Source organism: Pongo pygmaeus, chromosome 1 (genome assembly GCF_028885625.2).
Source record: "Pongo pygmaeus isolate AG05252 chromosome 1, NHGRI_mPonPyg2-v2.0_pri, whole genome shotgun sequence".
Taxonomy (NCBI): domain Eukaryota; kingdom Metazoa; phylum Chordata; class Mammalia; order Primates; family Hominidae; genus Pongo; species Pongo pygmaeus.
The window spans coordinates 204059961-204087109 of NC_072373.2; the positions used below are offsets into that span (position 1 = coordinate 204059961).

At 48.2% G+C, this 27149-nt stretch overlaps 2 protein-coding genes across 14 annotated transcripts in view; both read right to left on the minus strand.

Annotated features, from left to right (window-relative positions):
• Positions 1–11704, minus strand: part of PIGV (phosphatidylinositol glycan anchor biosynthesis class V) — a 32298-nt gene extending 20594 nt beyond the window's left edge. For 2 of the 10 annotated variants that reach the window (XM_063667350.1, XM_054498966.2), the window contains exons 1-3: positions 9353–11704; positions 6254–6388; positions 2100–3221 (exon numbers count right to left, since the gene is read on the minus strand). In XM_063667350.1, coding sequence (XP_063523420.1) covers positions 2100–3221; positions 6254–6331 — 1200 coding nt within the window. In that variant the 5' untranslated portion in view covers positions 6332–6388; positions 9353–11704. Of the gene's footprint in view, positions 1–2099; positions 3222–6253; positions 6389–8113; positions 8269–8324 lie in introns of those variants that run through there. The other 8 variants (XM_054498974.2, XM_054498949.2, XM_054498939.2 and 5 more) reach the window with 7 other exon arrangements.
• Positions 11705–15028: 3324 nt separating this feature from the next.
• The window catches only part of ARID1A (AT-rich interaction domain 1A), an 89153-nt gene continuing 77032 nt past the window's right edge, over positions 15029–27149 (minus strand). For 2 of the 4 annotated variants that reach the window (XM_054498934.2, XM_063667315.1), the window contains 9 exons: positions 25818–26025; positions 24516–24648; positions 24160–24335; positions 23638–23788; positions 23420–23554; positions 23239–23335; positions 21918–22809; positions 21432–21562; positions 15029–18118 (listed from right to left, as the gene is read on the minus strand). In XM_054498934.2, the coding sequence (XP_054354909.1) occupies positions 16385–18118; positions 21432–21562; positions 21918–22809; positions 23239–23335; positions 23420–23554; positions 23638–23788; positions 24160–24335; positions 24516–24648; positions 25818–26025 (3657 nt within the window). In that variant the 3' untranslated portion in view covers positions 15029–16384. The remainder of the gene's footprint in view (positions 18119–21431; positions 21563–21917; positions 22810–23238; positions 23336–23419; positions 23555–23637; positions 23789–24159; positions 24336–24515; positions 24649–25817; positions 26026–27149) is intronic. The other 2 variants (XM_063667319.1, XM_054498938.2) reach the window with 1 other exon arrangement.

Consider the following 27149-nt stretch of genomic DNA (forward strand, 5'->3'; position numbering starts at 1 on the left):
TAAACATAGCTACAGACTAATTACATTAATTACTATTAAAATAATGGGCCAATTAATACTAGAAACTCTATGGGGTCTAATTTTAGCCCAGGGCCTGGACTCTAAACTCTGATATTGATTTGGGGATTGGGAACCTGAGGTGGTTCCCTTATCCCATGGGATGGCAAAGCAGAGGGAAATGGGCAGAAGACCCATTGCTTGAACATTCTCTCTCCTGCTGGAGTTCAGACACAAGTTTCCAAATGGCCTCCCTCAGCTAACCTGGAAACTTTAAGCTTTGCTGGCACTCATTCTACGATTTAATCTAGCTAAAAACACAGAATGCTACTTTCTATTTCCTTTGTGCCTCTTATCCATACAGCTTGGAGAATTTTAGAAACAGCCAATGTGCGACTCCAACAGGAAGAAACTGCTAAGAGGTCAGCATGGGGAAAAAAGACGTCCCCAGGGTGGGGCCACAGCCAAGAACAGAAAATCAGATATAAGATCAAACCTTTCCCATCCCTCTCTATCACCACCGCCACCACCCAAAACATTGGTTAAGGTATCTCCTCTGGAAATTGGGGGCCTGCCTGAGTTGAGAACCTCCAGAAGTCAACAGTCAAGAAACCAATATGGATATAACTGTGTATTAGGGAAAAAGATCCCAGAGATATCCCCCGTGCTTATTCCTGTATCTCAGTCCAATCAGGTCCTTTCACAACCCTCGTGTTTTCGCATATGCCCTTCCTTTTACCTAGAATGTTCCTCCTCTGCTTCTTATATGGAAAATCTCATTCTTCAGGACCCAGCTGAAATATGATGCCTTTCTCAAGTACTCCAGTGAGTTACCTACTTCTTCTTTGCCTCCATAATACTTTATCTGAGCTTTAAAAAAAAATTCTTGCCAGGCGCGGTGGCTCGTGCCTGTAATCCCAGCACTTTGGGAGGCCGAGGCGGGTGGATCACGAGGTCAAGAGATCCAGACCATCCTGGCTAACACGGTGAAATCCCGTCTCTACTAAAAATACAAAAAATTAGCCAGGCATGGTGGCAGGTGCCTGTAGTCCCAGCTACTTGGGAGGCTGAGGCAGGAGAATGGCGTGAACCTGGGAGTTGGAGCTTGCAGTGAGCTGAGATTGCGCCACTGCATTCCAGCCTGGGTGACAGAGCAAGACTCCATCTCAAAAAAAAAAAAAAACTCAGGCTGAGCGTGGTGGCTCACGCCTGTAATCCCAGCACTTTAGGAGGCTGAGGCGGGCAGATCACTTGAGGTCAGGAGTTCGAGACCAGCCTGGCCAACGTGGTGAAACCCCATCTCTATTAAAAATACAAAAATTAGCTAGGCGGTGGTGGCAGGTGCCTGTAATTCCAGCTATTCGGAAGATTGAGGCAGAAGAGTCGCTTGAACCCAGGAGACAGAGGTTACAGTGAGCTGAGATCGCACCACTGCACTCCAGCCTGGGCAACAGAGCGAGACTCCGTCTAAAAAAAATATAAATAAATAAATAAATAAATAAAGTAAAATAAAATAAATCTCAAAATAGCACTCCCCTTTCTATCCTACTGTACTGTAATTTTATGTCAAATGTCTGTCCTCCTATTTATACCATGAGCAAGGCAGTAATTTTTTTTTTTTTTTTTTGTGATGGAGTCTCACTCTGTCGCCCAGGCTGGAGTGTAGTGGTGCAATCTCAGCTCACTGCAACCTCCACCTCCCGGGTTCAAGCAATTTTCTGCCTCAGCCTCCCGAGTAGCTGGGATTACAGGTGCCTGCCACCACGCCTGGCTAATTTTTGTATTTTCAGTAGAGACGAGTTTTCACCATCTTGGCCACGCTGGTCTTGAACCCCTGACCTCGTGATCCACCCGCCTCAGCCTCCCAAATTGCTGGGATTATGGGTGTGAGCCACCGCGCCTGGCCGTAATTTTGTCTTATTCATATTTCATCCTTAGAGGTCTGACCCAGAGTCTGGCATAAAGAATAACTCTAAATAGTCATTGAATGAATAAATTCAGTATGGATCACTCAAATGGGAGATGTTAGCTGCCTACCCTGTCATTGGCCAAGGGGTTTTGCCTGTATTCACATCCTTATCCCAGTCAGGAATCCACCTCACCTGAACATGCATGCACAGACCTCCAAACAGCAGCAGCACTGCAGCATGGACCACGTACACAAACACCTGAGGACTGAGGAATCCAAGATCGGGCTTCTCTAGGGTCTTATTGTTCTTGCTCCTTTGCAGCCCAAGTGTAAGGCAGAGCCAAGGGTGGGTGGTCACGTATGTCCAAGTTGCCCAGGCAACCAGTATAGCCACTGGTGCAGCCAGTAGAAAATTGGGCACCTGCTTGAGCTCATAGTATTTCAAAAAGCCAACATTCCAGTAGACATCCTGGATATAGCTGTATATTAGTGGAACATCCCAGAAGCACCAAGGTGGTTCATTTCCCTCTGCAATCCGGTAGCCCCTGTCTACAGCTAACTGTACCAAAGGCTCAGGAATGGGGCGGGCTGAGGCTGGCAGACAGAATTGGGTGTAGGCATAATACTGAAAGAGGGCAAAGGGAAGGCCAAGTGTGAACACCGACAGAAACAGAGAGGCCATCAGCTTAAAGAGCTGTCTCAGAGGATTCACCATCGTAAGAGAAGAGAAAAAGCCTTGGCATTGAGAATGCATGAGGAAGCCAACACTGACCAGCCCATTGGAGCGTACCCCAGTGGCAATGGCAAAGAGGAGTCCACTAGTCCAGACTCGGCCCCTCTCTAGCTGCCCCATGGCACTGAATGTCAGGAGGGCAAACAAAGCTTCTGAGTAACCAGCTGCCAGGAAGACATTGGCAGGGCTGAGACAGAAAAGCAGAGCTGCATAAAAGGACTGGCGGGGACAGTGCAAAACCAGACAACCCAGGTCATGAAGTGCAACTGCAGCCAACATGAAGAACAAGAAATTGAGTGATGCTACCGAAATCAGCAGGCAACTGCGTAGACTCAGTAACCCCCGTAAGGGTCTCAACAGTTCAGTCCCCACCAGCAGGGCCAAGGGAAAACCAGGAAAGAAAGCAAAGTTGTGCTCATACAGGTAGCCATGCTCAGCAATGAACAAGAAGTGTTCAGCATCCCAGCGAGACAGACCGCCCAGAAGACCTTCCACGAGTTGGTCCACAAAGCCTGAGGGGGCCAGGCGAGGAGGAGAGAAGGCTTCTGCATGGTGATCTGGGATGATGGCATTGAAGAGGGCCTGTGAAGTAAAGAAAAACCAGAATTTTGGTTGAGTAACTGGAAGAAAAGAATTGCCATTTAATAAAATGAGGAAGAAGGCCAGGCTCATGCCTGTAATCCCCACTTTGGCAGGCTGAGATGGGAGGATTACTTGAACCCAGGAGTCCATGACCAGCCTGGGCAACATAGCAAGAGCTTGTCTCTATAAAAACTAAAAAAAAAGTCTGAGCACAGTGGCTCACACCTGTTAACACGGCACGTTGGGAGGCTGAGGTGGGAGGATCACTTGAGCCTAGGAGTTTAAGACCAGCCTGGGCAACGTAGCAAGACCTTATCTCTACTAGAAATAAAAAAATAAAAATTAGCTGGGTGTGGTGGCACATGCCTGTAGTCCCAGCTACTTGGGGGGGCTAAGGTGGGAGGATTGCTTGAGCCCAGGAGGTTGAGGCTGCAGTGAGACATGATTATGCCACTGTATTCCAGCCTGGGTGACAGAATGAGACCCTGTTTCGAAAACACTCAGAACTCTTCTTGAGGACTGAACCCTGGACATGTTAACATCTGAAGGCTAGAAAGAGGATGAAAATCCAGCAATAAAGAAAAAAAGGAACAGTCAGTGAGGTGGCAGGGAACCCAGGAGAGCATTAGAACCAAGGGAAGAAAAGGAGTGATCAACTCTGTTAAATGCTGCTGTAGGTCAAGTAAGATGGGGGCTGAAAACTGACCACTGGATTTAACAATGTGAAAGTAACTGGTGACTTTGACAAGGGCTATTTCAATGGAGTGGAAGAGAGAGAAGCCTGCCTAGACTGGGTTCAACAGAGAATGGGAGAAAAGTCACTTTGAGGAGTTTTGCCGTAAGGGGAAGCAGAAAAATGGGGCAGTAGGTGAACAACAATGTGGGGTTAAGAGAAAACTTTTTTTAAGGTGGGAGGTAAAGGTTTGTATGCTAGTGGAAATAACCCAGTAAAAGGGTATGCAGGAGAGAGGGGAGAATTGCTGGGTAGGCAAAAAGGGTACAAAGGTAGAGGAGCCAGCCTTAGAGAAGAGGATAGATGGTTCATCCAACCTTCAGTACTGAAAGCACAAAGGTGCAGACATAGGTAGGCTGAAGAATGTGATGGGCGCATATGGAAGGTCTCTTCTAATGCCTTCTATTTTTCTGAGTTGTCATTTAGGAAAACAAGTTGTTACATGTTACATGTTTTTCTCTTTTCTCAAATCTCTAACACCCTTTCCCCAGAACTCACACTCAAGTGATAGACTCTTTTCAGGACACTGCACACATCATCTTCATTAATAATGAAATCACCAGGAAATCAATAGAAGTAGTGCTGGGAAGAGTAACAGTGAACCAGGAGCTAAAATCATCAAGGATTAGCTGTCACTGACAGAGACGACAGCAGCAACGAAGGGTAACTTAGGGATATAATCTGATGGCTTGAGCGTTGGAGGTGGGGGGATGATAATTAAATCGCATTTACTGTTAAATGTCTTTTTGCTGGCCGGGCGCGGTGGCTCACGCCTGTAATCCCAGCACTTTGGGAGGCCGAGGCGGGCAGATCACGAGGTCAGGAGTTCGAGACCAGCCTGGCCAACATGGTGAAACCCCGTCTCTACTAAAAATACAAAAATTAGCTGGGTGTGGTGGCGGGCATCTCAGCTACTCGGGAGCCTGAGGAGGGAGAATCATTTAAACCTGGGAGGCAGAGGTTACAGTAAGCCAAGATCGCGCCTTTGCACTCCAGCCTGGGGTGACAGGGCAAGACTCTGTCTCAAAAAAAAAGTCTTTTTGCCCTATTAGATCATCAGCTACTTAAGAGAAAAGAGACCATGACTTTTTACACTTACCACCTAGCACAGTTCTTGGAACGCAATAGGTACTTTAAAAATTTTTGGTGGTTGAATGAACTGCCTAGAGGAAATACACTGTTTCCAAAATTACCACCTGAATTAGAACCCAGCTGTCCTGGTTCCCTATCCTGGATGCTGACTTGCAGCATTGCTCCTTTGGTTCTGCCAGTAACCCAGCTGATGCTGGTTGAGAGACATCACTGAGTAAGTCTCCCTGGCCTGGCAACAGGAGCATAGCCCCATTTTTAAGGCTTTTTAACTTTTTGGTCAGTTTCCTTATCAGGCCACTTCAAACAGTAAAAACAAACAGGACAGGAGTGACAGTCACAGATAAACAGCCCTAGCCTGCAGGTGGACACGTTTAACTAATCTCGAAACCCAGCAGAGTCTGCTATGCCTTATATAGTGGGGAAGGAGAGAGGAAAGTTTCCACAAAGGGACCAGTTATGAGCCTCAGAGAGAATGGTTCAGGGATAAAAGGCACACATCATTATGTGAATCTAACACCCCTAGGGTGTTGACATACATTCAACAACATTCATTCATTTATGAACATACTGAGCTAGGCACCAAGCACTGTGCTAGGCAGCAAATAATTCATACATACATGATATTTTATTAAAATGTGTATCAAGGGGAGCCTCGGAGGGAAAAGGGAGCTGCAAATGGGCAAGTGCACTGAGAGTTGTGTGTGGGTGAGGCAGGAAGGGGAGGCACTCGGGGGAATAGGAGGAACCATTATATATCCAGATGGTCTCAGGACTTGTACATTGTCACGTTTCTCCCACTCAACTGACACAATGCTCAGTCTCCTAGTAAGGGGACACAGGGCAATACTTTGAGCTGTCCCACCCTATAAGCATCTCTGGTTACGGAACATCACAGTCTGTTGGAGAGACCACTAGCTCAGGAGTTAGGAAACATGGGGTCAAACTCCAGCCCTTCTCTATCTTGCTATGTGGCTTTGGGGATGTCACTTAACCTTTCTGGGCCTCTGCTGCTTCATGGCTAAAACAAGATTAACAGACCATGTTTCTAAGATTCCTGAGCACTTTTCAGCTCTAAAGTCTATGTCTCTGTGGTTCCAACCACACGGAGGGGCACACCTGAGAGGTGGAAAGGAGATGGGGACTCTTCTTACTGCCTAGTCCAGTCATGTAGCAATGGCACGTTCAGGAGAAAGGATGGGAGACTGACCTGCAGCATCAGAGTCAGGATACGGCAGCTGACTGCAAACCTCAGTACCTCCTTCCGGGATGGGTCCTGGGGCCACATCCTCTCACCACCAGGAATTCAGAGGTGTTGCTACCAGGATTGAGCTCCCTCAGGCCTCTAAACCCCAAAGGAGGAAAATGTCATACATCGAGTGAAAGCAAATTCTTGAAAGCATTCGTCACTGGAACCTCCCCTCTCAGAATTACTATGACAAACTTAACCAACCACCTAACTTCCCAGATGAGGGGAAAGCATCTTGACAGCAAATGGGTTCAGTAGGTGTCACTTTGAAGCACTGAATTGTCGTTGGTAAAGTTCCATACAGCTAAGCAAGTAGCTGGAAAGCTAAGGTCACAGAAAATCTTTTAAAGCCTATTGAATGCACTTCTGCAGGAAATAAAGATCTGGGTTCAACTCCTGACTCTGTCCCTTACAAGTTCTCATTAGTCCCTCTGAGCCTCAGTTCTTTATATAAAAAATGGGAGCAGACTTTTTTTTTCCTATCTCACAAAATTGTCATGATGGTGAAACAAACCAAAGTGTGAAGTTCTACTCAAATCTGTGTTGTGGTTGCTATTATTTGGTGTGTGCCCTTTTCCTCTTGCCCAGAATAATAAACTAGGTCCCAAACCAGAGTCCCCAAAGTGGGGCATAAAACCATACTGGAAGACCATAATGACTCCACACTCTAGCTTAGCTCTCTGATGTGTGTTCAGCTGGTCTGTTAAATTAAGTGGGGAAGGAAAAGAAAACCACCACTCAGCAGGACCTCAGCCAGCTCACACTGCTGAAACAAACTGAGGGTGAAGACAGAGTAGACTACCAGGGATGGAGAAAACTGTTATTTGCCATCTCTTTGTTGGGATGGTAGCAATGTATAAACAACCGCAAAGCCACTCCGAGGCAGGGAATGCACCTTAAGGCATCTTTTATAATTCCTTGGGCTAAAAGGAGTCATAAAGGCTCCTCGAGAACTTTCAAACACCAGCCTGGGAAATTCGAAAGGAAAGCAAAAGCATCAGAGGCAGCTCATCAATTTGGGATGAAGAACTATGCCTAAAAGGAAAAAAAAAATTTTGAACTGAGAAATTTAAGGAGGAAGGCTGGAAGACTCTTTTTCTTCTCTTATCTGGCGAATACCTAAAAAACCTGTATCACTTGTTTCTGGAATTCTCTGATCCTCACTAGACAGTGTGCTATGCCCTCATTACATTCTGCCCTATTGCCATTATTGCTATTGCTTATTTAAGTTGCTAATGGCAGGGGCTTTACATCACAACTTTACATCCCAGGGCCTAGAACACAAACAGGCATCTTAAACCTGTGTTCTGAATGAAGTGGTAGGAACAGGATATAGCATCAGCAGTTCACTGACTCTAGATATGAAATCACTGCCCCAAGTATTCTTCCCATCATATCTCATGTCAAGAGCAAGACGACAAAGTCACAGAAGCCATAGGAAAATAAAATTTCCCCAGAAAGGGAGCCAAGTTGGCCAATGGCAACAGTACTCTTTCCTTGGCACAAGGGGGCGCCTGCTGCTTACTCCATCGCCAGGAGGCCTGGAGGAAGGGAGGGGCCCCCAATTCCACACCGGTTGGCTCACGAAAATTCAGTTCAAAGGCAAGCTTCTGAAAGCTCCAGACAGCAACCGTAGTTTGTGAATTTAAACGTTTCCAACGTATGACTCGCTGAATCGAGAGAAATCACGGAAATGGGCATACCCAACCTCACACGGCTACTCCCTCCCTATCCTAGGGCGAATTCACTCTTTTTTCCTCTTCCTTGGCTTCCCACGCGCATGCAGAAGAGAAGCTGGGATCAGAAAAGCACTTAACCCACCTCTGCCACTTGACCATGCTTGCATTCTTCCTTTCCTCTCTCGAGTCAAGCTCTAGCCTCAGCGACTACAGATGTGTGTAGCTCACACTTTGCTTACAGGTAAACCAAGTAAAAACAAAGCTGGTCAATTCTCCCTCTCAGCTAATTGCCCACCTCACTTCCCAACAACCCCTTTGCCAAATCACAGACTCTTAACTGGCAGGACACTTACAGATCAACTAGTTTCACTCTTCAAAAATTTTCCCGTGAGATAAATAGGCTCCAGAGATCTCATCAGACACTGTGAGGCCGGTATAATTACCATCGCCATTTTATGGATATGGAAACTGAGGCTCACTGGGGTCAAGTGACGTACCCAGGGCTACTTAAAGAGGCTGTCATGTTTTCTGCTTCTTAAACCTCACGGTACCAGCCCGCATCCCTCGCCAAAGGGTATGCGCCCTTTCCGAGCCAGGATTATGACCCAGGTCACCCAAACGCCTAGCCCAGTACTTCCATGCCACAGCCTGCCCTTGCTAGGTATACTTAAGGTAGTTGGGCCCTATCTGAGAATCTGGGACATCCTGTTGAACTGCAGCTCTGGACCCTCTGGGTAAGACCAACACCCCCTGCGCGGGCTGGAGAAGTCGCTCTGACCCAGGGTCCTCAGAGCCAAAGGCCTCGTGGGCCATCCCGAGATAGGGGCTGCCTTCTGTCAGCCCAGCCGTGTCCGCAGCCCGTTTCTGGCTGGCTCCTTTTGGACACAGTCCCTTCTGGGTACTAATCATCCACGCTCACCCCAGAGGGGCCACGGCACAAGGACCACTCCCGAGGGAGCCTGCAGAGCCCCACCAGGCCACAGAGCCGGAAGCAGGCGAGGGCGGGAGGCTGGAAAGGAAGAGGCGGCGCCCGAGGCTGCTATGGCGGAGGGGCGGGGCTCCCCGCTTCTCCGGGCCTCTGTCTCATTTCTACCGGCCTCCATTTGACATCTTCCCTCCCGCCAGAACTCCGGGGCTCCCAAGCTGGCGCCGGGTCCTCAGCCCCTGCCCGTCCCGACCTCCCCGGCGGGGACCGAACCTCAGCTCCTCCATCCGGGGCCCACGTGGCCCGCGCTTGCGCGCTGGCTCCGCCGACGGCGTACCCGCCCCGCTCCTGCCCGGACTTGGAGCAGCCCCGCCTCTCTCCGCGGCGGCCATGTTGACTCCGGGCGAGCGGGGTGGGGGCCGCCGCTCGGCGCCTCGCCTCGTAGCACCTTCCCACCTTGGTGACACCTGAAGAGTTCTCTCGCACTTCGCTCTCCTTCAAGGCTCCCCGCCACCCCGCCTTCAAATAGTGAGCCGAGGCTGCTGTCTCAGAGTCAGTGCTCTTGCCCCAGTTCCCGCTGACGTTCACTGAGTTCCCGGTGTGGGCCGAGGCTCTTGTAGTCAGGGGCTGACCCGCAGCCTCTTCACAGAAGCCAGAGCCGTGCTCTTCCTGCTGTCAGGCAACAACAGCTCAGCACAGGGCCTGGCACACAATAGATGTCCTCTGAATAGCCAAAGAAAAGCATTCTTGGGGTTTCTGTGGCCGGCAGCGGCACCCTGCGTCCTGGGTGTGAAGAAAGTGGGGGATCCCCCTGATTTTCCCCTCCTCTAGCTACCAGAGACCTTCTGTCCTACTTCAGTCCTCAGCCCCACCTCAGGTGGCTAATGAGGATGGTGAAGAAAACCTCAGAGAACACCCTCCAGGGCTCCTTTCACCTCCCTCACCCAAGCAGTTTCTCTCATAGGAAGTGGGGCCAAAAAAAGAAGAAAAAAAAAGAGGCGAACTCAACAAAACCGTCTATTGGGGGGAGCGGCCAGTTTGTACCCTTGTAACGGAAACTGTTAGAACAACTTTGCACCCTCCTTAAAGGAAACAGATGATAAATCCTTCTCCGTTGGTGGATTTCTTGTTTCTCAGGATTCCAAAGCCTTATGTGGTTTCAGTTATCTGCCCTCCAAACGAAGCCAGGGGCCGGGTTAGCCTCTGGCCACAGCCTGGCTCAGGGAGGGGTTTATCTTCTGCAACAGCTACTCATGTGGGTGGGAACAAAGACATGGTTGCTACCTCTCCAGGCGAAGACCAGCCCACATCAGTCTGTGGGGGCCTGGGACTGTATCTCTCGACTCTTTATAACTCATTTCAGGCCCTGAGACCTAAATTGCCTTCAGATATTTGTGTGCAAGGTGGAGAAAATGCAAATCATATTTAGTCGTGTGTTGGAGAAGGGGGAAAAAATGGAGTTTCATGGCCCTTCCCCCAGGTTTTTCAGTGCCACGCACTTGTTCTCAGCTCCAGAGGCCTGTGAGTAACGTGGCAAAGCCTGGGGGCACACTTGTGACTGGGTCCTAAGGCTGTGACTTGAATCTCTAGAAGTCCACCATGAGGCTCCAAGCAGCACTCTCTCTGCAAAGACAAAACTGAGAAATGAACTGTCCTTGCTCTGTAAATTCACAAGGGGAAAAAGACATGCATTCTCAGGGTTCCCTCTGTCCACATCAAATTCTCTCAAAAATCTATTTGTAAAAAGGTCAGGGGTCTCTCAAGACAAGTCAGAATGTTTTTTAAAAGCTCAGCTGTCAGCCTGTAAAGGTGGAACTTTATCCAGATTTTCAGCTGTACTTTCCTGCAATTTCTCTTTTCCTTCTCTGCTACCCAACCCCCTCCTCTTCCGCTCTGTTTCCTGTTTCATTTTCTGACTTCTGCTGACAGGAAAACAAGGAAGCTGAATCTTGTACTCTCAAAGCCCTGACTCCCTGGTTTCAGATTGGAAGAAGGCTAGGTGGGATAGGAGGGGATTCTGGGGGCTCCAAGGCTTTGAGTAGTGACGGAGGCAGCCTCTCAGTGTTCTTGTAGAGTCTGCAGCTAAGATGGAGCCTGCATCTACCCAGGGAGCCAGCTGAGCTACCAGAACTGTGGAAAGCAAGTGAGAAAGAGCCATATCCCAGGCTCCAGAAAGACTCCACACTTCCCAGCCACTTCCATTAAGAAGCACATATCCCACATCACCAAGAAACAATATCACATACAAATCCCTAACCGGAACAATGCAAGCAATGCATTACTATTCTAGAAGCTTAGGATTTAAGAGGGTTGCATCATTTCTGTTCTTTGAACTTGCCTGGCTCTGCTCTTGCTATTTTCCCTGCTTGAAGCACTCTACTTCCAGACCACCCTTTGGCTAGCCCATTATGCTTGGGTCTCAGGAGAGATGTCACCTCCTCAGAGAGGCTTTCCCTGTACTATCCCGTCAGTCTGTTTTTTTTTTTTTTTTAAAGCTGAGGTTTCACTGTATTGCCAAGGCTAGTCTGGAACTCCTAGGCTCAAAGGATCCGCCCACCTTGCCCTCCCAAAATGCTGGGATTACAGGTGTGAGCCACCACGCCCGGCCTCTGTTTTCTTCATAGCACTTACACCATCTGCTTGTCCTGTCCATGAATTTTACTTGTTTCAATGTCTGTTTTCCTATTCTGGAATGTAAGCTTCTGAGTGTAATGGAGGAGCAAGGGCTTTGTTCACCAATGTATTTCCAGTGTTAGAACAGTGCCTTGCACACTGTGTGTCTTCAATAAAGATCTGGTCAATAAATCAATTTCTTTAATCGTATACATATATTTTATGGATGAGGGAGCTAAGGATCACAAAGGGGAAGTGACTGGCAAGAAGTCACATAGCTAGTGGTAGCGATGGGACTTGAATTCAGGTCTCCAGCCTCCCAGGCTGGTTCTCCCACTCCACACTATTTTAATCTTTCACAGATTTACCTCTTTCCCTCTCTTCCTTTTTTCCCATATGACCAAGAGTCTTTACGGGGTATGCTAAGATGGGCAAACCAAGTCTTAACAGCTCCGACCTACTCTTTCCTCCATCAAATTCCTATCTTATCCGTTTGATTTGTTCAGCAGTACAGGAATGCCTACTATGTGATGGGATGAAGATGCGACACTGAGCAAGACGGAAACAATCCTTGCCCTGGTGGAGATGATATTTACCTCATAGGATTTATAGTGCTTGGCATACAATGCTCAATAAAGATGGGCTATTACAACTCACTGAACAAAAAAGTGATTTTCCCACTGAAGGTGTAGAGAAGGAAGTTAGGTGGTTCTCACAGAACACTCACTTCCCTGGAGCAACTGACAATTCATTTCTCTCTGTAGCTGCCTTGCCTTTCTCCTGCTTCCACTTCTGGAGGTGGCCTTGGCCCCAGGCTGGGTAGAGGACCAGCCCAGTAAGTAGCCCAGCTACTCTCAGCAGTTCAGTTTCTAGAAGCTAAACTTTCCATGGCCCCAGTCCTATGGGATTGGAATAGCTGATCCTAATCTGGGATTCTGGCTCTGATGTCATGCCATTGTGGGGTGAAAGTGACCATACTGGTCTGCTGTACTTTACCAGAACTTTATGCTACTTCTTTTCGCTGTGGTTAAAAGGCATTCATTGGCAGTTTCCAAGGATGCTGGGTGACATTTACATCCATTCTGGCACTTGGGGTGACACCAGTCAGGTCTCATATACCAAAAGCATCCTTTTTGGCCTCTGCCCGATCACTTGAAGATGCCCATCCACCCAAGGACAAAGACTCTGCCTTGCCTCCAACTGCAGTAGCCACTCATCACTTAAAGCCCATGGTCACTAGGTATTTTTCACCCTTGTTTCAGTGTTTGCCTTTCAGTGGTTAGAAAACTTTGACCCCACTGAGAGGCCTAGTGGGAAGGCCTTAGCCACTTGGGGGTGGCAGTGGCTGCAAGGCCAAAGAGCCAATGAGGTTGAGAGTATTGTTTAGGCTGGACTTGGCTGCTCTCCAGCTATGAAAGAAGGTTAAGGTCATTTGGGGGGTGGGGAAGGAGGAGCCTGGGAAAAGAACTACTGGCCACACCCCTGGGTTCTCTGCTGGCTAGGTTCTATTTACTTCTCAAAAGCAAATTACTCACAGCTCACTGGCCAGCAGTTCTCTTGGCCATGGTAACTCCAGTCAGAAACTGGAGACCAGGCTAGGCTCTCCCTGCATTGCAGGAGAGCAGATGAAAGGAACCCAGGAAACCGAACTCCTAGGTAATGCTCCACACACAGCCCAGATATGCACTTTCTAGGCTAGCAAACGGAGCTCGAGGCCTAGAACAAAAATAGCCATTAGCAATATTGCTTACCAAAATTGTAGATATGAAAAGCTTCCCATTTACCTTTTTCTAGAAGAATCCTAGGAAGGCATCTTGGTTGACAAAGGTTTTCCTCTCTCAATTGAGAAATACTAATTATTCAAATCCTGTTCCTGACCCAAATATTAACAGCCACACTTAGTCTGATGAACACTTGATTGAAATTCTGAGGACAATTTTACCTCGTGCTAAAGACAATAAGAACAAATCTTGCTTGCTGAGCTCCACAGCTAGATCCCTTACTCCTGGGTTGGGTTCTCATCCAGAAAGGAGGTAGTGTGGTATATTAAGAAAAGCATGATCCTTGGAGTCAGGTGTAACTTGCTTGGTGTATGAACTTAAAAAGCCTTTCACTTTTCTTAGCCTCTTTCTTCAACTGTAAAATGGGAGCCACATACTGACTTCACAGGCACAGGATTGTTGTAGTATTGTGATGTGCTACGTCCAGAATATAAGTAGGTACACAATAGAAAACTGTTGTTTCTTGTTTCAAATTTCACTAAGTGTCCACAATGATAGCATTTTTTCTCTTTCTGCTTCTCATTTCTCCTGAGGAACTTGAGGCTTCTCTATTGTTTCCCTAAGGAAGGGGGTGAACAGAGAAACTATATATTGTGACATTAGCCTCATAAAAGCAACTGCATCTAGCCAACATCGACAGTGTCATTCAACTACTACTTAAGTAGATGCTATGTGCCAGGCTATGTGTTAGCACGGGGATGCAGCAGTGAAGAAAACACCCCTCCCACCACCCTCACAGTTTACATTTCAGTGGAAGGTGACAGGTAAGTACAACACACAACAGGCCAGACGGTAAACAAGTGCAACAGGAAAAATAAGGCAGACAAGGGCAACGTAGTGGGGGGCAGAGATTGCTATTCTAAGTAAGGTGACCAGGAAAAGCCTTACTTATATATTTGGACAAAGACTTGAAGCAGTTGAGGACTTGAGCCATGCAGTTACTTGGTGAGAGTATAAAGTACAAAGACTCCAAGGCGGAAACATCTCTGTACAGTGGGGTGAGCAATGGGCAAGACAGATGGTGCAGGAAAGGTAGAGGTAAGCTAGATAACTCAGGGCCTTGTAGGCCACTTTTTAAGAGTCTGGATTTTTACTTACTGAGTCAGAAGCACTGAAGGCGTTTGATCCGACTTACCTTTTATAGGGGTCCTTTTGGTTGCTCTGTTGAGAATAGGTTCAACCAGGCAAAGCAGAAGCAGGGAGGCCAATTTGGAGGTACTTCAAGAATCCAAGATATGACAGTATCTTGAACTACAGTAGTGTGGGATTGAGGATTATTTTATGAAGAGTGCTAACAGATTGGATGTGGAAGTGAAGTCAAGGATTTTTTTGGCCAAGTGATAGAATGGAGTTGCCATTTACTAAAAGGAAAACACAAACAAAAAAACCGAAACTATGGGAGAAGCAGGTTTCTAGTGGGGGAAGACAGGACATTTTAGCTTTGGCATGTTCAAAGTAAACTTCCAAGCAGGGATGACAAGAAGGTGGCTGAATGATCTAGTCTGGAGTCAGGGAAAAGAGTCAGTCCAGAGGTATTATAAGTGATTAAGTTGGAGGTTGCCTCCAGATAAATGGTTGTCTTATTTTGGAATATAGTAAATAAATGACAGGGTCCAGGATGCCACTATTTAGGGGAGATCTCACACTAAAGGAGGTTTGCAAAAACAGGACTACCCCCCTGCCCCCCCACAAAACGACAAGTTTGAGCTTGAAAACAATAAAAAGCTTCACAAAAGTCTTACCAAGATTTAATGTACATTTATTCTTAACACGTGGAACATATAGTATAAAGATTTCATACTGAATAAATGATATTCATTAAGCCAAAAAAGGAAAAAAAGGAGGAATTTACATCAAGTTTTAGCTACATTGTTGAAATACAAATATGCAGATTTTATCACTGAAAAAATCTCAATTGTGTTTCTTCATCAGAACTTCAACTGAACCTAGAACTTTTTCACACCTCGATTAGAAAGAAAACAAAACAAAACAAAACAAAAACCCAGAAAAAAATAAACTATAAGTTGATTGGCTGCTGAGACAGCAAGGACTTTTTACAGAGACCTGTACAGCATCGCACCAAGAGGGGCGATGTCTGGCAAGAGATTAAATAGCTGTGTCTCGCTTTGTGCAGGTCACCAACTTGTTAACTCGTCATACTATAAAGGGGTAGCTGGGAGGAGGACCAAACTGTGGGGATCCAAGGGTATGTGCAATGTACAACGTCATATATATACACACGTGGCAGCGTAGCCGCTGCAGCTAAAGGTTAAAACCAGTTCTAAGAGGTGATCTCAGGGTTATTCATACAATCAAGGAGGAGAGAAAGAGGTCAGGGTGTTGTAGGTTCACACATGATACTTTGGGGGAAAAGCCTTTTTTTTTTTCTCCTCAACGTTTAACTAAAAACATTTTTAAAAACTACAGCTTGCTGCTGACCCAGCGTTTTCTCTTGTTTCCATGTGAGACATTATTATTACAGTATGTTTACAGTATCAGGTGTACAGTACAGTACATGAAAGGGTCTACACTCTACTGCACAGGCCTCTCCAGTGAACAGGGTCTGTTCACAACTGCGAACTTCTTGGCTCCTGCAAGATTGTGAATGTACAACAATAAACCACACAGTTCAGCAGTCACCTTTTTTGTCCTTCAGAATTTTTTTTTTGTATTTTTTCTTTTTTTTTTTTTTTTACCATTAAAAACAGTTATGAAATGTGGCATCCCGTTGATGCAAGGACTGGGAAAGCCATTTTTATTTTATTTTTTTCCCCAAACTCACTGTAAACAACAGTAACTTTGGTTAAAATAAAAAAAGTCTTCTATGTAGGCAGAGCTTTGTCTTTTCAAAGAGGGTGGGGTGGGGTCCTGAGGGGAGTAAGGTGAGGACAAGGAACAGAAAGGCGTGAGGTGATGGAGGGAGGGGAGGTGGAAGGAGGAAAGAGAAACAGGAGAGACTTTTTCCCAAGGGAGAAGCTGGACAGCACAGGGTAAACTGGATTCTGAGGTGGTTTTGCATAAATAAAGGGCAACAGTCAGTTTCTAAGTTCTCCACACACGCACACACACACGGGGGGGAGGTGTCCCACGGCTGTCATGACTGGCCAATCAAAAACAGTACATCACAAATGACTTGTGAAACCAATGAGTTCATCAACGGTGATACCGAGATGTCCAACAGCCGTGATTCGTACAGAGTAAACTCTGAGTGGTTCTCGTCCACCTTGGCCAGGGCAAGCAGCGCGCGGGCAGCCCGCCGCATCATGTCCACACTAGTTGGCTCAAAGGGTGGGTTCTGCATGTGGAGGAGGCTGGCCTGGCTCTGCTGGAACTGCGTGGCGGCAAGGCTGTCCTCTAGGAAGCCCAGGAGGTTGCCGATACTGCCCTTCTGCACTGCAATGGCACGAGCTGCCAGGCTGTCCCCCTGAGCCAGGTTGGCCAGCAGTACCACAGCCATCTCCCGGCACACCGGGTTCTTTCGGTCACTGAGGAAGCGCACCATAGTGCTATACAACTTCTCCAGGCGGCTGAAGGGGGGTGTGGCCAGAATCAGGTCCACATTGTTGTCCTGGATGCTGAGTTTGCTGAGGGTTTCCAAGACCAGTCTTTGCGGGGAAAGGACGGCATTGGGGCCCAGGGTGGAAAAGGGGTCCTGGGCTTCAGCTGAAGGGCAAACTGCCCAGTGTAGGAGTCCGTCCAGGACAGGCAGGCAAATGCTCTCGGGGTATGGGGATAGGTCCAACTGCCCCGAGATGTTGGCGAGTGTAACCAAGGTGTTTTCCCGGAGCATCTCCAAGCAGTCCCACCACCACTCCACTTTGTTGCAGCTCACCCCTTGGTCCTGTTCCTCCTCCTTCTCATAAGTTAGTGGTGCCTGCTTCCGTTCTGGGTGCTTGTGGTGCAGCAGGATCAGCTTGCCCAGGATGAGCAGCAGCCCTGGGTGTTTGGACATCTCAAAGTCATTGCCTGGCACAAATGACAGGCTTCGAATGGTATTGGAGACACAGACGCAGCGCTTGGCAAGAGAATCCTGCCAGTCCAGAAGGGTACACAGTGGGGTCTCATCCTTACTGTGGGGTTCGTCCTCTAGGATCTTGATGTTCCGGTGGCTCTGTGCTGGGTTAATGCCAAATGGAAACTTGCTGCTCTCCTTGATGGCCTCTGAACTCTTAGCTCCATCCTCGGTCAAGGTGCTAGACCGAGTAGACAACATGTCATCCATAGTGGCTGTGATCCGTTTTTCTGGAGGTCCATCAGGCGGGGGCCCCTCCTGGTCTGTTGTCCCTGGCGTACCCTCTGCTGTTGTCACATGCTTCCGAGGGGCTGGTGGGCAGGGTGCATGAGGCCGGGAAAGCAGCAGCTCTGTCTTGCTCTCGAAGTGGGTCTGGATATGCTCAGTGGTGTCCCCCCCACCAATCCGCCAGTGCAGCAGGCCACTGTCAAACTCCTGCACACGCCCAAGCTTATCTGAGCAGTCCACCACAAATGGGTCATTCTTCTGTACGATCTTTACTGGAAGCTTGTCAAACTTACTGATCAGCTTCTCCTCACTATTCTCTGAAGCTGGCTTGTCCTTGCCTGAAAAGGCTATCTCCTCGTCATTTTCAACTACTTCCTCTTCTTCTTCCTCTTCTAGTTTAGGACCTAGAAGTTCTTCTTCTTCTTCCCCACCCTCCATGGGAGCTGGACTAGACACCTTGCTGAACCTCCCAGGATCCAGTAGTGTTCTCTGTCCTGGGTCACCCACCTCATACTCCTTTAAAATGCCAAAGATCTCAATCAGGCATCGTCGGAAATATTCTACAAGGAGCTCTAGCAACCCTGGGAGCTAAAAAGAGAAAGAACAGGAAATAAATTAAGGGAGAAAAGTGGCCTAAGAACAGAATTCTTGACTTGAGAGACCTCCCCAAGTCTTCTGTATCAGTTGGGAGAGGCAGAGTTGCTCCTTTCCCAAAGGTTCTCCACAGAGCAAATTGTTCATCTTAATCTCTTCTATGCCCAACACAAAGTTCTTTCTTCTGCCCAACCTACCTTCATGTAAGCCTATCTCCAGAAAACTAGCCAACAGCTTTGCACCTCACCCACCAGGGCCAATCATCTCTTAGCCTTCTCTTTTCCCAATCAATCTTCTGCTTTTCCTCACCAGGCCAGTTTTCAACCTGGTGGTCATTGCCATTATCTCTTTTAGGTCACTCTCTCCATCTCACTGCCAAGTGGAACCCAAGCTTAGGCATGGTGACTCAAGCTAAGAGAAGAGAATGCAATGTGGGCAGATGTTCATGGCTCTCTTCTCCAAGCTCCCCACAAGTCCAGGGGGCTGGAACTCCATGGATCTTGCAACATAAGGAGTGGGACGAGGCTTCAGCTCTCCAAACACTGGTCCAAGCTGGCGCTACAGAGACCCAAATTCCACCTTGGATAATATACAGGCCATTTATTTACCTCTAGAAGAAAACACTCCTCTCCAGTCACAATCTTTGGCTGAACAGTAGAGCAGATGGAAAAAAAGAGTAAGGGCTTTCAAATTAGATCTAGGGGGCTGGAAGCAGTGGCTCACACCTGTAATCCCAACACTTTTTTTTTTTTTTTTTTTTTTTTTTGAGACGAAGTCTCACTCTGTCATCCAGGCTGGAGTATAGTGGTGTGATCTCAGTTGGCTGTAGCCGTCGCTTCCTGGGTTCAAGCGATTTTTCTCCTGCCTTAGCCTCCCAAGTAGCTGGGATTACAGGCGCCTGCCACCATGTCGGGCTAGTGTGTGAGAGTGTGTTTTTTTTTTTTTTTTTTTTTTTTTTGAGACACAGTCCCGCTCTGTTGCCCAGGCTGGAGTGCAGTGGCGCGATCTCAGCTCACTGCAACCTCTGCCTCCTGGGTTCAAAGTGATTCTCCTGCCTCTGCCTCCCAAGTAGCTGGGATTAGAGGTGTGTGCCACCAGGCCCGGCTAATTTTTATATTTTTGGTAGAGATGGAGTTTCACCATATTGGCCAGGATGGTCTTGAACTCCTAACCTCAAGTGATCCACCCACCTTGGCCTTCCAAAGTGCTAGGATTACTGGCGTGAGCCACTGCACCCAGCCTAATTTTTATAGTTTTAATAGAGATAGAGTTTCACCATGTTAGCCAGCTGGTCTCAAACTCCTGACCTCAAATGATCCTCCTGCCTCAGACTCCTGAAGTGCTGGGATTACAGGCGTGAGCCACTGTGCCCAGCCAGTAATCCCAACACTTTGGAAGGTTGAAGTGGGAGAATCACTTGAGCCTAGGAGTTTGAGACCAGCCTGGGCAACACAGTGAGACCCTGCCTCTACAAAAAATAAAGAAGTTAGCCGGGGCCTGGAACGGTGGCTCACACCTGTAATCCTAGTACTTTGAGAGGCTAAGGCAGGTGAATCACTTGATCCCAGGAGTTTGAGATCAGCCTGGGCAACATGGTGAAGCCTCATCTCTCAAAAAAAAAAATTAGCTGAGCATGAGCATGTTGGCACGCACCTGTAGTCCCAGCCACTTGGGAAGCTGAGGTGGGAGGATCACCTGAGCCTCGGAAGTTGAGACTGCAGTGAGCTGTGATTGCACCACTGCACTCTAGCTTGAGTAATGGAGACCCTGTCTCAAAATAAATAAATAGCTGGACATGGTGGCATTTGCCTGTAGTCCCAGCTACTAAGGAGACTGAGGCAAGAGGATCGCTTGAGCCCAGGAGTTTGAGGCTGCAGCGAGCCATGAGGGCACTACTACACTCCAGCCTAGGTGCCAGAGTCTCTTAAAAAAAAAAAATTCTGGCTTTTCCAGGAAGTAGCTGTATAAAATGATAAAAATTCCCAAACTTTACAGGGTTGTTCTGAGGTGTAAATGGGAGATATCAAATACCTGGCATACGAAAAATGCTCTATCAAAATTTTTCCTTTCTCATGGTAGGCAATATTATGCAATGGAAATAATCAGGCTTAGGAATCAGATAGATTCTACTGACAGCTATGTGAACCTCAACAAGGATAAGACTCTGAGCCTATTTACTCATCCCTAAATAGCCATATCTCCTGTCTCTGAGGGCTGTTGCTAGGATGACATGAAACAAAATATTAAGGACCTGGCACAAAATAAGAGCACAATAAATGGTAACTATTAATAAGTCAGCTCCTTGATATACAGGTTGGTAGGTACTAAAGATGATCAAAAGAAAAAGAGTAGGATGATGCAGCACAAACTCTTTCCAGCACCTCCACTAGTGTGCACATCCTATGGAGGGTGGGTCTGAAGAATCAGCTTTTTGACAATGTTGTAGGGCCGGGCGCGGTCGCTCACGCCTGTAATACCAGCACTTTGGGAGGCTGAGGCAGGTGGATCACGAGGTCAGGAGATCGAGACCATCCTGGCTAACACAGTGAAACCCCATTTCTACTAAAAACACAAAAAATTAGCTAAGCGTGGTGGCGGGCGCCTGTAGTCCCAGCTACTTGGGAGACTGAGGCAGGAGAATGGCGTGAACCCAGGAGGTGGAAGTCGCAGTGAGCCGTGATAGCGCCACTGCACTCCAGCCCTGGGCGACAGAGAGACTCCGTCTCAAAAAAAAAAAAAAAGAGAGAGTATTGTTAAACCACCAAATCCCCCATCCACTCTACATCTAAGGAAACTGGGATCAACAAAGGCCCCTACTGTTCAGAGAAGAAAGGGAAAAATGGAAAAAACATACTCTGCTCACTGATAAAAATTTGACCACAGATTCAGGCTGGGCCTGGTGGCTCATGCCTGTAATCCTAGCACTTTGGGAGGATCACTTAACTCAGGAGTTCATGAACCTAGGCAACATAGTGAGACCTCGTCTCTATTAAAAAAACACAGATTCTTCTACAAAATGTGGTGTCCCCACTGGCATCAATAGAATCTGCATTCTTACTAATACCACAAAGTGTCTCCCAAATTCCTTTCAAAGTCAGTCCTGTGTTAAGGTTATCATGTAAACAAATTATTATTGCTCTCAAAATCCTGGGCCCGTGCCCAGAGGCAAAGGAAGCAAAGTACTGGCATGGAAGATATCTACAAGAGAGAAAGAGAAAGACCACGGTGGCTAAAGATGAGACATTCCCATTGTCTACGCTAAGAAGATCCCAAACCCTCTCAATCTTCCCCAGGCACCGATACTCACCTGACTGAGGTTGAAGGTCATGATGCTGTTGTCATCATATAGCAGGATGTTGATGGTATCTAATGCCCATGTGCTCTCTGCCAGGAGACCAGACTTGAGGGACATCATTACCCGCCATGCCTCCGGGGTTCCTGAAATAAACCTCCATGTCGTCCATCCACCAAGCCCAGGTTGGCTGGAGGCACCCCCAGGGCTGCCCATCAGTGAAGCTACTCTGAAGATAACACAAGGTGGAAGGCAGTTTCTGTCTGGGAGATGAAACACACCAGCCCCTCATGGCTTCTAAGCTGTCTGTCTAGGACTTCATTGCATGGCAATGAAGGAAAACCTTTAGTTAGCTTATTTCTTCCTTTTCCAAAGTTCTTTGGTTCTATTTTAGTCAACACTGGACCAGATTCAACGTCATCCAGAATAGTAAGGTGGAGGGAACAATGGACAAGACGGAAAGGGGCAGATTAGGCAATCGAATGAGGAAGATCTCCTTACCAATGTCTTTCATTGTGAGCCGCCTCCTCTGCTTCAACACAGGCTGTGTGGCTTCAACAGAGCCAGGTGGGAAGGTGATATCCCGCCGAATCATGGGGGGCTGCACAGGGGCAGGTGCTATGTGCGAGGCAGGTACTGGGGGACCTGCCTTCTGCATTTTCATCCCAGAGTGCAGGAATGGAGACTTGCTAGGAGAGGTGCGGTTCTCCATTGGCCGGGGCAGGGGAGCAGGGCTGGATACCTGAGGAATGTGATTCTGCATGCTTGGCGGGGGCTGGTAGTTAGATGGAGGGGGCCTTGTCATGGGGGGCACAGGGGCAGAGGGACCATATGGGGGCTGGCGTGTGCCATGGGAAGGCCACGGGCCTTCGTGGTTGGCCCTCTGATCTGTGTGCAGCATTTCATCTGTTCGGTTCACGCCATGATAGGCGGGGCCCTGGGGGGCAGAGCCCGTGCTCTGCCTGTTGGCATAATTATAGGTCATGTCATTACGCCCCTGCCACATAGTGCCTTGCTGAGCAACCTCAGCTGATGCCTGTATGGGGCCGCCCATCATTTGCGGTGGCATGTTTTGCTGGGCATTGGTGCCAGGGGGTGCAGAGACACGGTCTCGGCCAAACTGGAATGGAAATTGGTTCTGGGGGCCGCCTGCTGGTCGGCGCTCAGTAGCAGCGGTGGCAGTGGCAGGATAGGCATTGCCATACTGGTTGTACACATCTTGCTGAGGGGAAGGCTGGGCAGCTTGTTGCTGGCTGGCAGGCTGGGGCTGGGCTGGGGGCAACTGCTGCTGCTGAGGCTGCCCCTGCCCAGTGCTGTATGGCACGCTGTACATCTCCCCTTCGTGCCGCTTGGCAGGAGGGCCATATGTGCCATCCATTGGCCGCTTGTAATTCTAAGGCAGAGACAAGCAGAGGGGAAGTTAATACTCTGCACTCAGGGACATAAAGCCCACAGATGCCAAGATGGCTACAACCAGATGCTTGGTGGACACAGACTCCAAGAAAAATGGGAATCACCTTAACAAATTATCTTTTGAAGTTGTTTCCAAAAGCAACCACCACTCTTTCTTCCCTTCCCTTGCTTAAGTAGAAAAATATACAAAACCTAAAAATCAAAATAAGGTCTATTTCTAGCCCCTTCCAACTCCAAATAGAGAAGAGATTGAGGATTTGGCTCTTCAGGCAGGACTGGCCAGTCAGGTGAGAGAAGAATGCCAAAATATCTAAAGTGAGCTTCTTAGACTTCAACACGTTAGATTAGTTTACTAACCAGCTTTCAAGGTGAACCTGCATGCCAGTCCATTCCCAGCTACCCTCCTCACCTGCTGCTGCTGTTGATACATTGTAGTCTGCTGGCTGGGGAAGGGGCTGCCAGAAGGGGTGCCTTGGGTGGAGAACTGATTGCCATAGGAATCATGTCTACAGGAGGCAAAGAAACACAGGATCAGGGTGGGCAGTGGCGAAGCCCAATCCACAGCAGCACCAAGACCAGGCTTTACTCACCGTTGCTGCTGCTGCTGCTGCTGCGGGGGGTAGCGGCTAGGAGAATACATCCCCGAGTCTGGGTTGGAAGGCATGAGATTCGGCTGTGGGGCCCCAGTGCTCATGTTTCCCTCAGGCCCTATTCCAGGCTCCGTCCTAAACAAAATTGGAGAGGCAGATTGAGCCCACTATAGCTTCAGGGTGCTGGAGGAGTGGACAGGAGCTGGGGTCATGCTTACCTCACTCTGTCATAAGGACCTCCATAGGGATAATGCTGTCGTGGTCCCATCGCCACATTTCCTAGCCCAGGGCCGGCAGCACGACTGTAGGGGTCACCCATCCCGCCATTGGGGCCCTGCCCTGAGGACATGAAGGGATCACTCCCTGGAGCTGAGCGTAGAAAAGCAAGCAGTGAACAAACTGGTAAGTTGGCAAGCCTGGTAATCTACCCTTTGCCTGGTCCAAAGACCCAGGCCCTCTTCAGAGTTCAGGTGTGATCTCATTGTTTTCCAGACAAGTTCAAAACAGAGATCTAAAGAGGCCCCAACCAGCGAAAAGCATGTACTTGTTAAGGGATGACAAGGTGAAGCCAAGGAGAAGACAAGAAAGGAGGTAAGGATGAAGAGGGGTAGTTAGGGCAGGAAATGCATTATCTCAGAGGATGGCTCCACAAGCACTCTGAGCCACTCCAAAGATTTTCTCCCCATTTCACTGGCCCTGTCTTTACGAGCACAAGTTCAAATAGCAATCAGATCAGTCACCTTTCCTCATGCTGCCATAAGGATCCTTATTTGGCTCATAGGACATGCGCCCCATCATGTCAGAGGTATTCATACTGGGCTGATACCCAGGGTTTGGAGTCATGGAATTCCGCTTCTGGAATGTGGAGTCACTTCCATCATTAAAGGCATCCTGGATCCCAACTGAATTGCTCCTGCTCCAGAGTGAGGAAAACCAAGTAAACCACAAATAAACCAATTCCTCCAATATAACAAAGGACACGCAGGAGTCACTGGCTGGGAAGGCAGAGGCAAGGACCACCCTTGGGCTGCAAGGAGTTCCCATGCACTTATCTTCAGCCATCCTCCCAGCCATCTGCCCCGGCTCTTGGCCTTACCTCATGCCTGGCAATGGGGGGATCTGACTGTGTGGTGTGGATGCTGGAGTTGGTGGCTTTAAGTCTCCTCCTTCTGCCATGGAACTGCTGGTTGACTGGGGAGTCTGGGGCCCCTGCATAGATCCTGATCCCGCTGTGGACAGAGATACAAGTTGAGCAGTTTGCTTGGCATGACAGTGTTTAACTCTCACACAAACACACGAATGACCCAGAATCTCTTTGGGAAAGTTCCTCCTAAGGCCTTTAAAGCCTGATCACCCTTCTTAGCAGAGGATCTACAAGGCCAGGTCATAAAGATGGGAATTTGAGGGTTTTGTAGCTCTTTTTGTTTTACATGTAGAAAAGAGGAGTGATGTGGCCATGACATCACCATGCTGGTGATTCCCTGAGTCATTGCCAGCTTCCCTGGCTATTTCTCTTCACTCCTCCAAAGGACCTTGTCTAACCTACTAAACCCTGTAATGCTGGTGCATGAGCTCCAGTCAGAGCCTCCCAAATCCCGGGTGGGGAGGGGGTCCCAAATCTGGGATGCATTTTAGGAGTCTAGGAGCTCCTGTTCTAAAGCATCCAGCATGGTGTCACCTCTCAACTTCAAATGTTCTTCTAAGCTGATGAGTACAAAACTACTAGTAATTAATGTTTCCAATAGTTACCATTCCCAGCAGTAGATATCCCACTGCTGAGGCCTCCCCAGCTGATGAGTCATCTCAGGCACTCATTACACCCTCAGAGGTCAACGCCAGGGCACATGTGTTTACACCCACCTTCCAGGAACCCTGGCCTTCTTCCCTCTCCAGGCTCACCCTAGGCCTCAGCCTCCTCTCAGAAAGGAGGGTGAGCAGAGGCACTCCCATCAGGGAGTTCCATTCATATCCCTTCCCCACTCCCTCCTTCCCATTCATTACCATCTCAGCTCCCTGGGGAATTCAGGGCTCTAGTCTGAGCTGCATTCTAAGGTGCTGACATCAATGGGCCAAGGCTCCCAGATGGCCCTGCCTTGCTGCCATTTATCAGTTCCCCCAACTCCTCTTGTGCCCCTCCCATTCAACAGTTTACAAACATTTGGCAAGTTGCCAGCTGCACAACAAAAATTAAAACTTAAGGGCTGCCGCAGAGTACCTCCCAAGGGAGTTTTCACTGCCCACTCTCTAGTCAGCCAACCTGTTAAACCCTGTGGTAGGGCAAGGCAGAGCACAGATCCTTGGCATAGCCTGTTGGATAAGCCTCTTATTCATATCCTGAATAAGAGGCTAGGGCAACAGGTCCTCTCAGCCTTGGTGGGGCCACTAACCCCATCCTTACCAGGAGAGGGAGGCTGGATCTTGGGCTGGGACTTCTTGGAATCAGCAGCTGCAAAGATGTCTGGGGGAGGGTCTTCTCCCCGTTCAATCTTGCATTCAAAGGCATAGAGACACTGGATATACTGCTTTTTCAAGGAGCTGGCAGCACTGCTTGAAGTGCCCACATTGAGGTTGGTTGCAAGTTCCCGCCATTTTTTGTTCTTGTTGACCTGTATAACCAAACCAAAGGAGTCAGGGTATATCTACCACCTGGTTTTCCTGCCCATAAGCCCCAAGCCCCATCAGGCTGTAAGGTATTCATCTTTGTAGAATCACAGTTCTTAGACAATTGAAAAAGTTAATCTTGCTTGGTGGATAGTGTTAAATCTGCAGCTGGCTTCATTTTACCCTCAGGATGTTCCACTGCAACTATCAGACTGTGCTTATTCACAACAGGGCAAATTTCACATTACTACTGGAACAGAATTCAGAGTCCGGTTTTTTAGTACGCTGCTGAAAAGTGGTGTACAAATCATCTGGATATCTAAATCCTATTTATTTATTTTTGAGACAGAAAAAATAAATCTCGCTCTGTCGCCTAGGCTGGAGTGCAGTGGTGCGATCTTGGCTCGCTGTAACCTCTGCCTCCCGGGCTCAAGCGATTCTCTTATCTCAGCCTCCTGAGTAGCTGGGATTACAGGCGTGCACCACCACGCCTGGCTAATTTTTGTATTTTTGGTAGAGACGGGGTTTCACCATGTTGATCAGGCTGGTCTCAAACTCCTGGCCTCAAGTCATCTACCCGCCTCAGCCTCCCAAAGTGCTGGGATTACAGGCGTGAGCCACCGTGCCTAGCCCTAAATCCTATTTTAGATGCACTAATAAAAACTAACATTTTATAAAATGGAGACTCATGATAATATCAATGACCACCCTGCTTGACTTGCTTTGTCAAACTGGGGATTTACACATCTGATTTTTTTTCTTGGGGTGGTGGCTCCCTGCAAATTTGACATTCTTCTGCCACTACTCCCCTACATATCTCATCGACAAATAACCACAGGTCCCTTTCCCTTACCAGTCACTGTCCTGATGGTCCGGGTGTTCAGGGTCTTATTTATTTAGAGACAGAGTCTCACTCTGTCACCCAGGCTGGAGTGTAGTGGCGCCATTTCGGCTCACTGCAACCTCCGCCTCCCGGGTTCAAGCGATTCTCCTGCCTTAGCCTCCCAAGTAGTGGGACCACAGGTGCCTGTCACCACACCCCACTGATTTTTATATTTTTAGTAGAGACAAGGTTTGGCCATGTTGGCCAGGCTGGTCTCAAACTCCTGACCTCAGATGATCCTCCCGT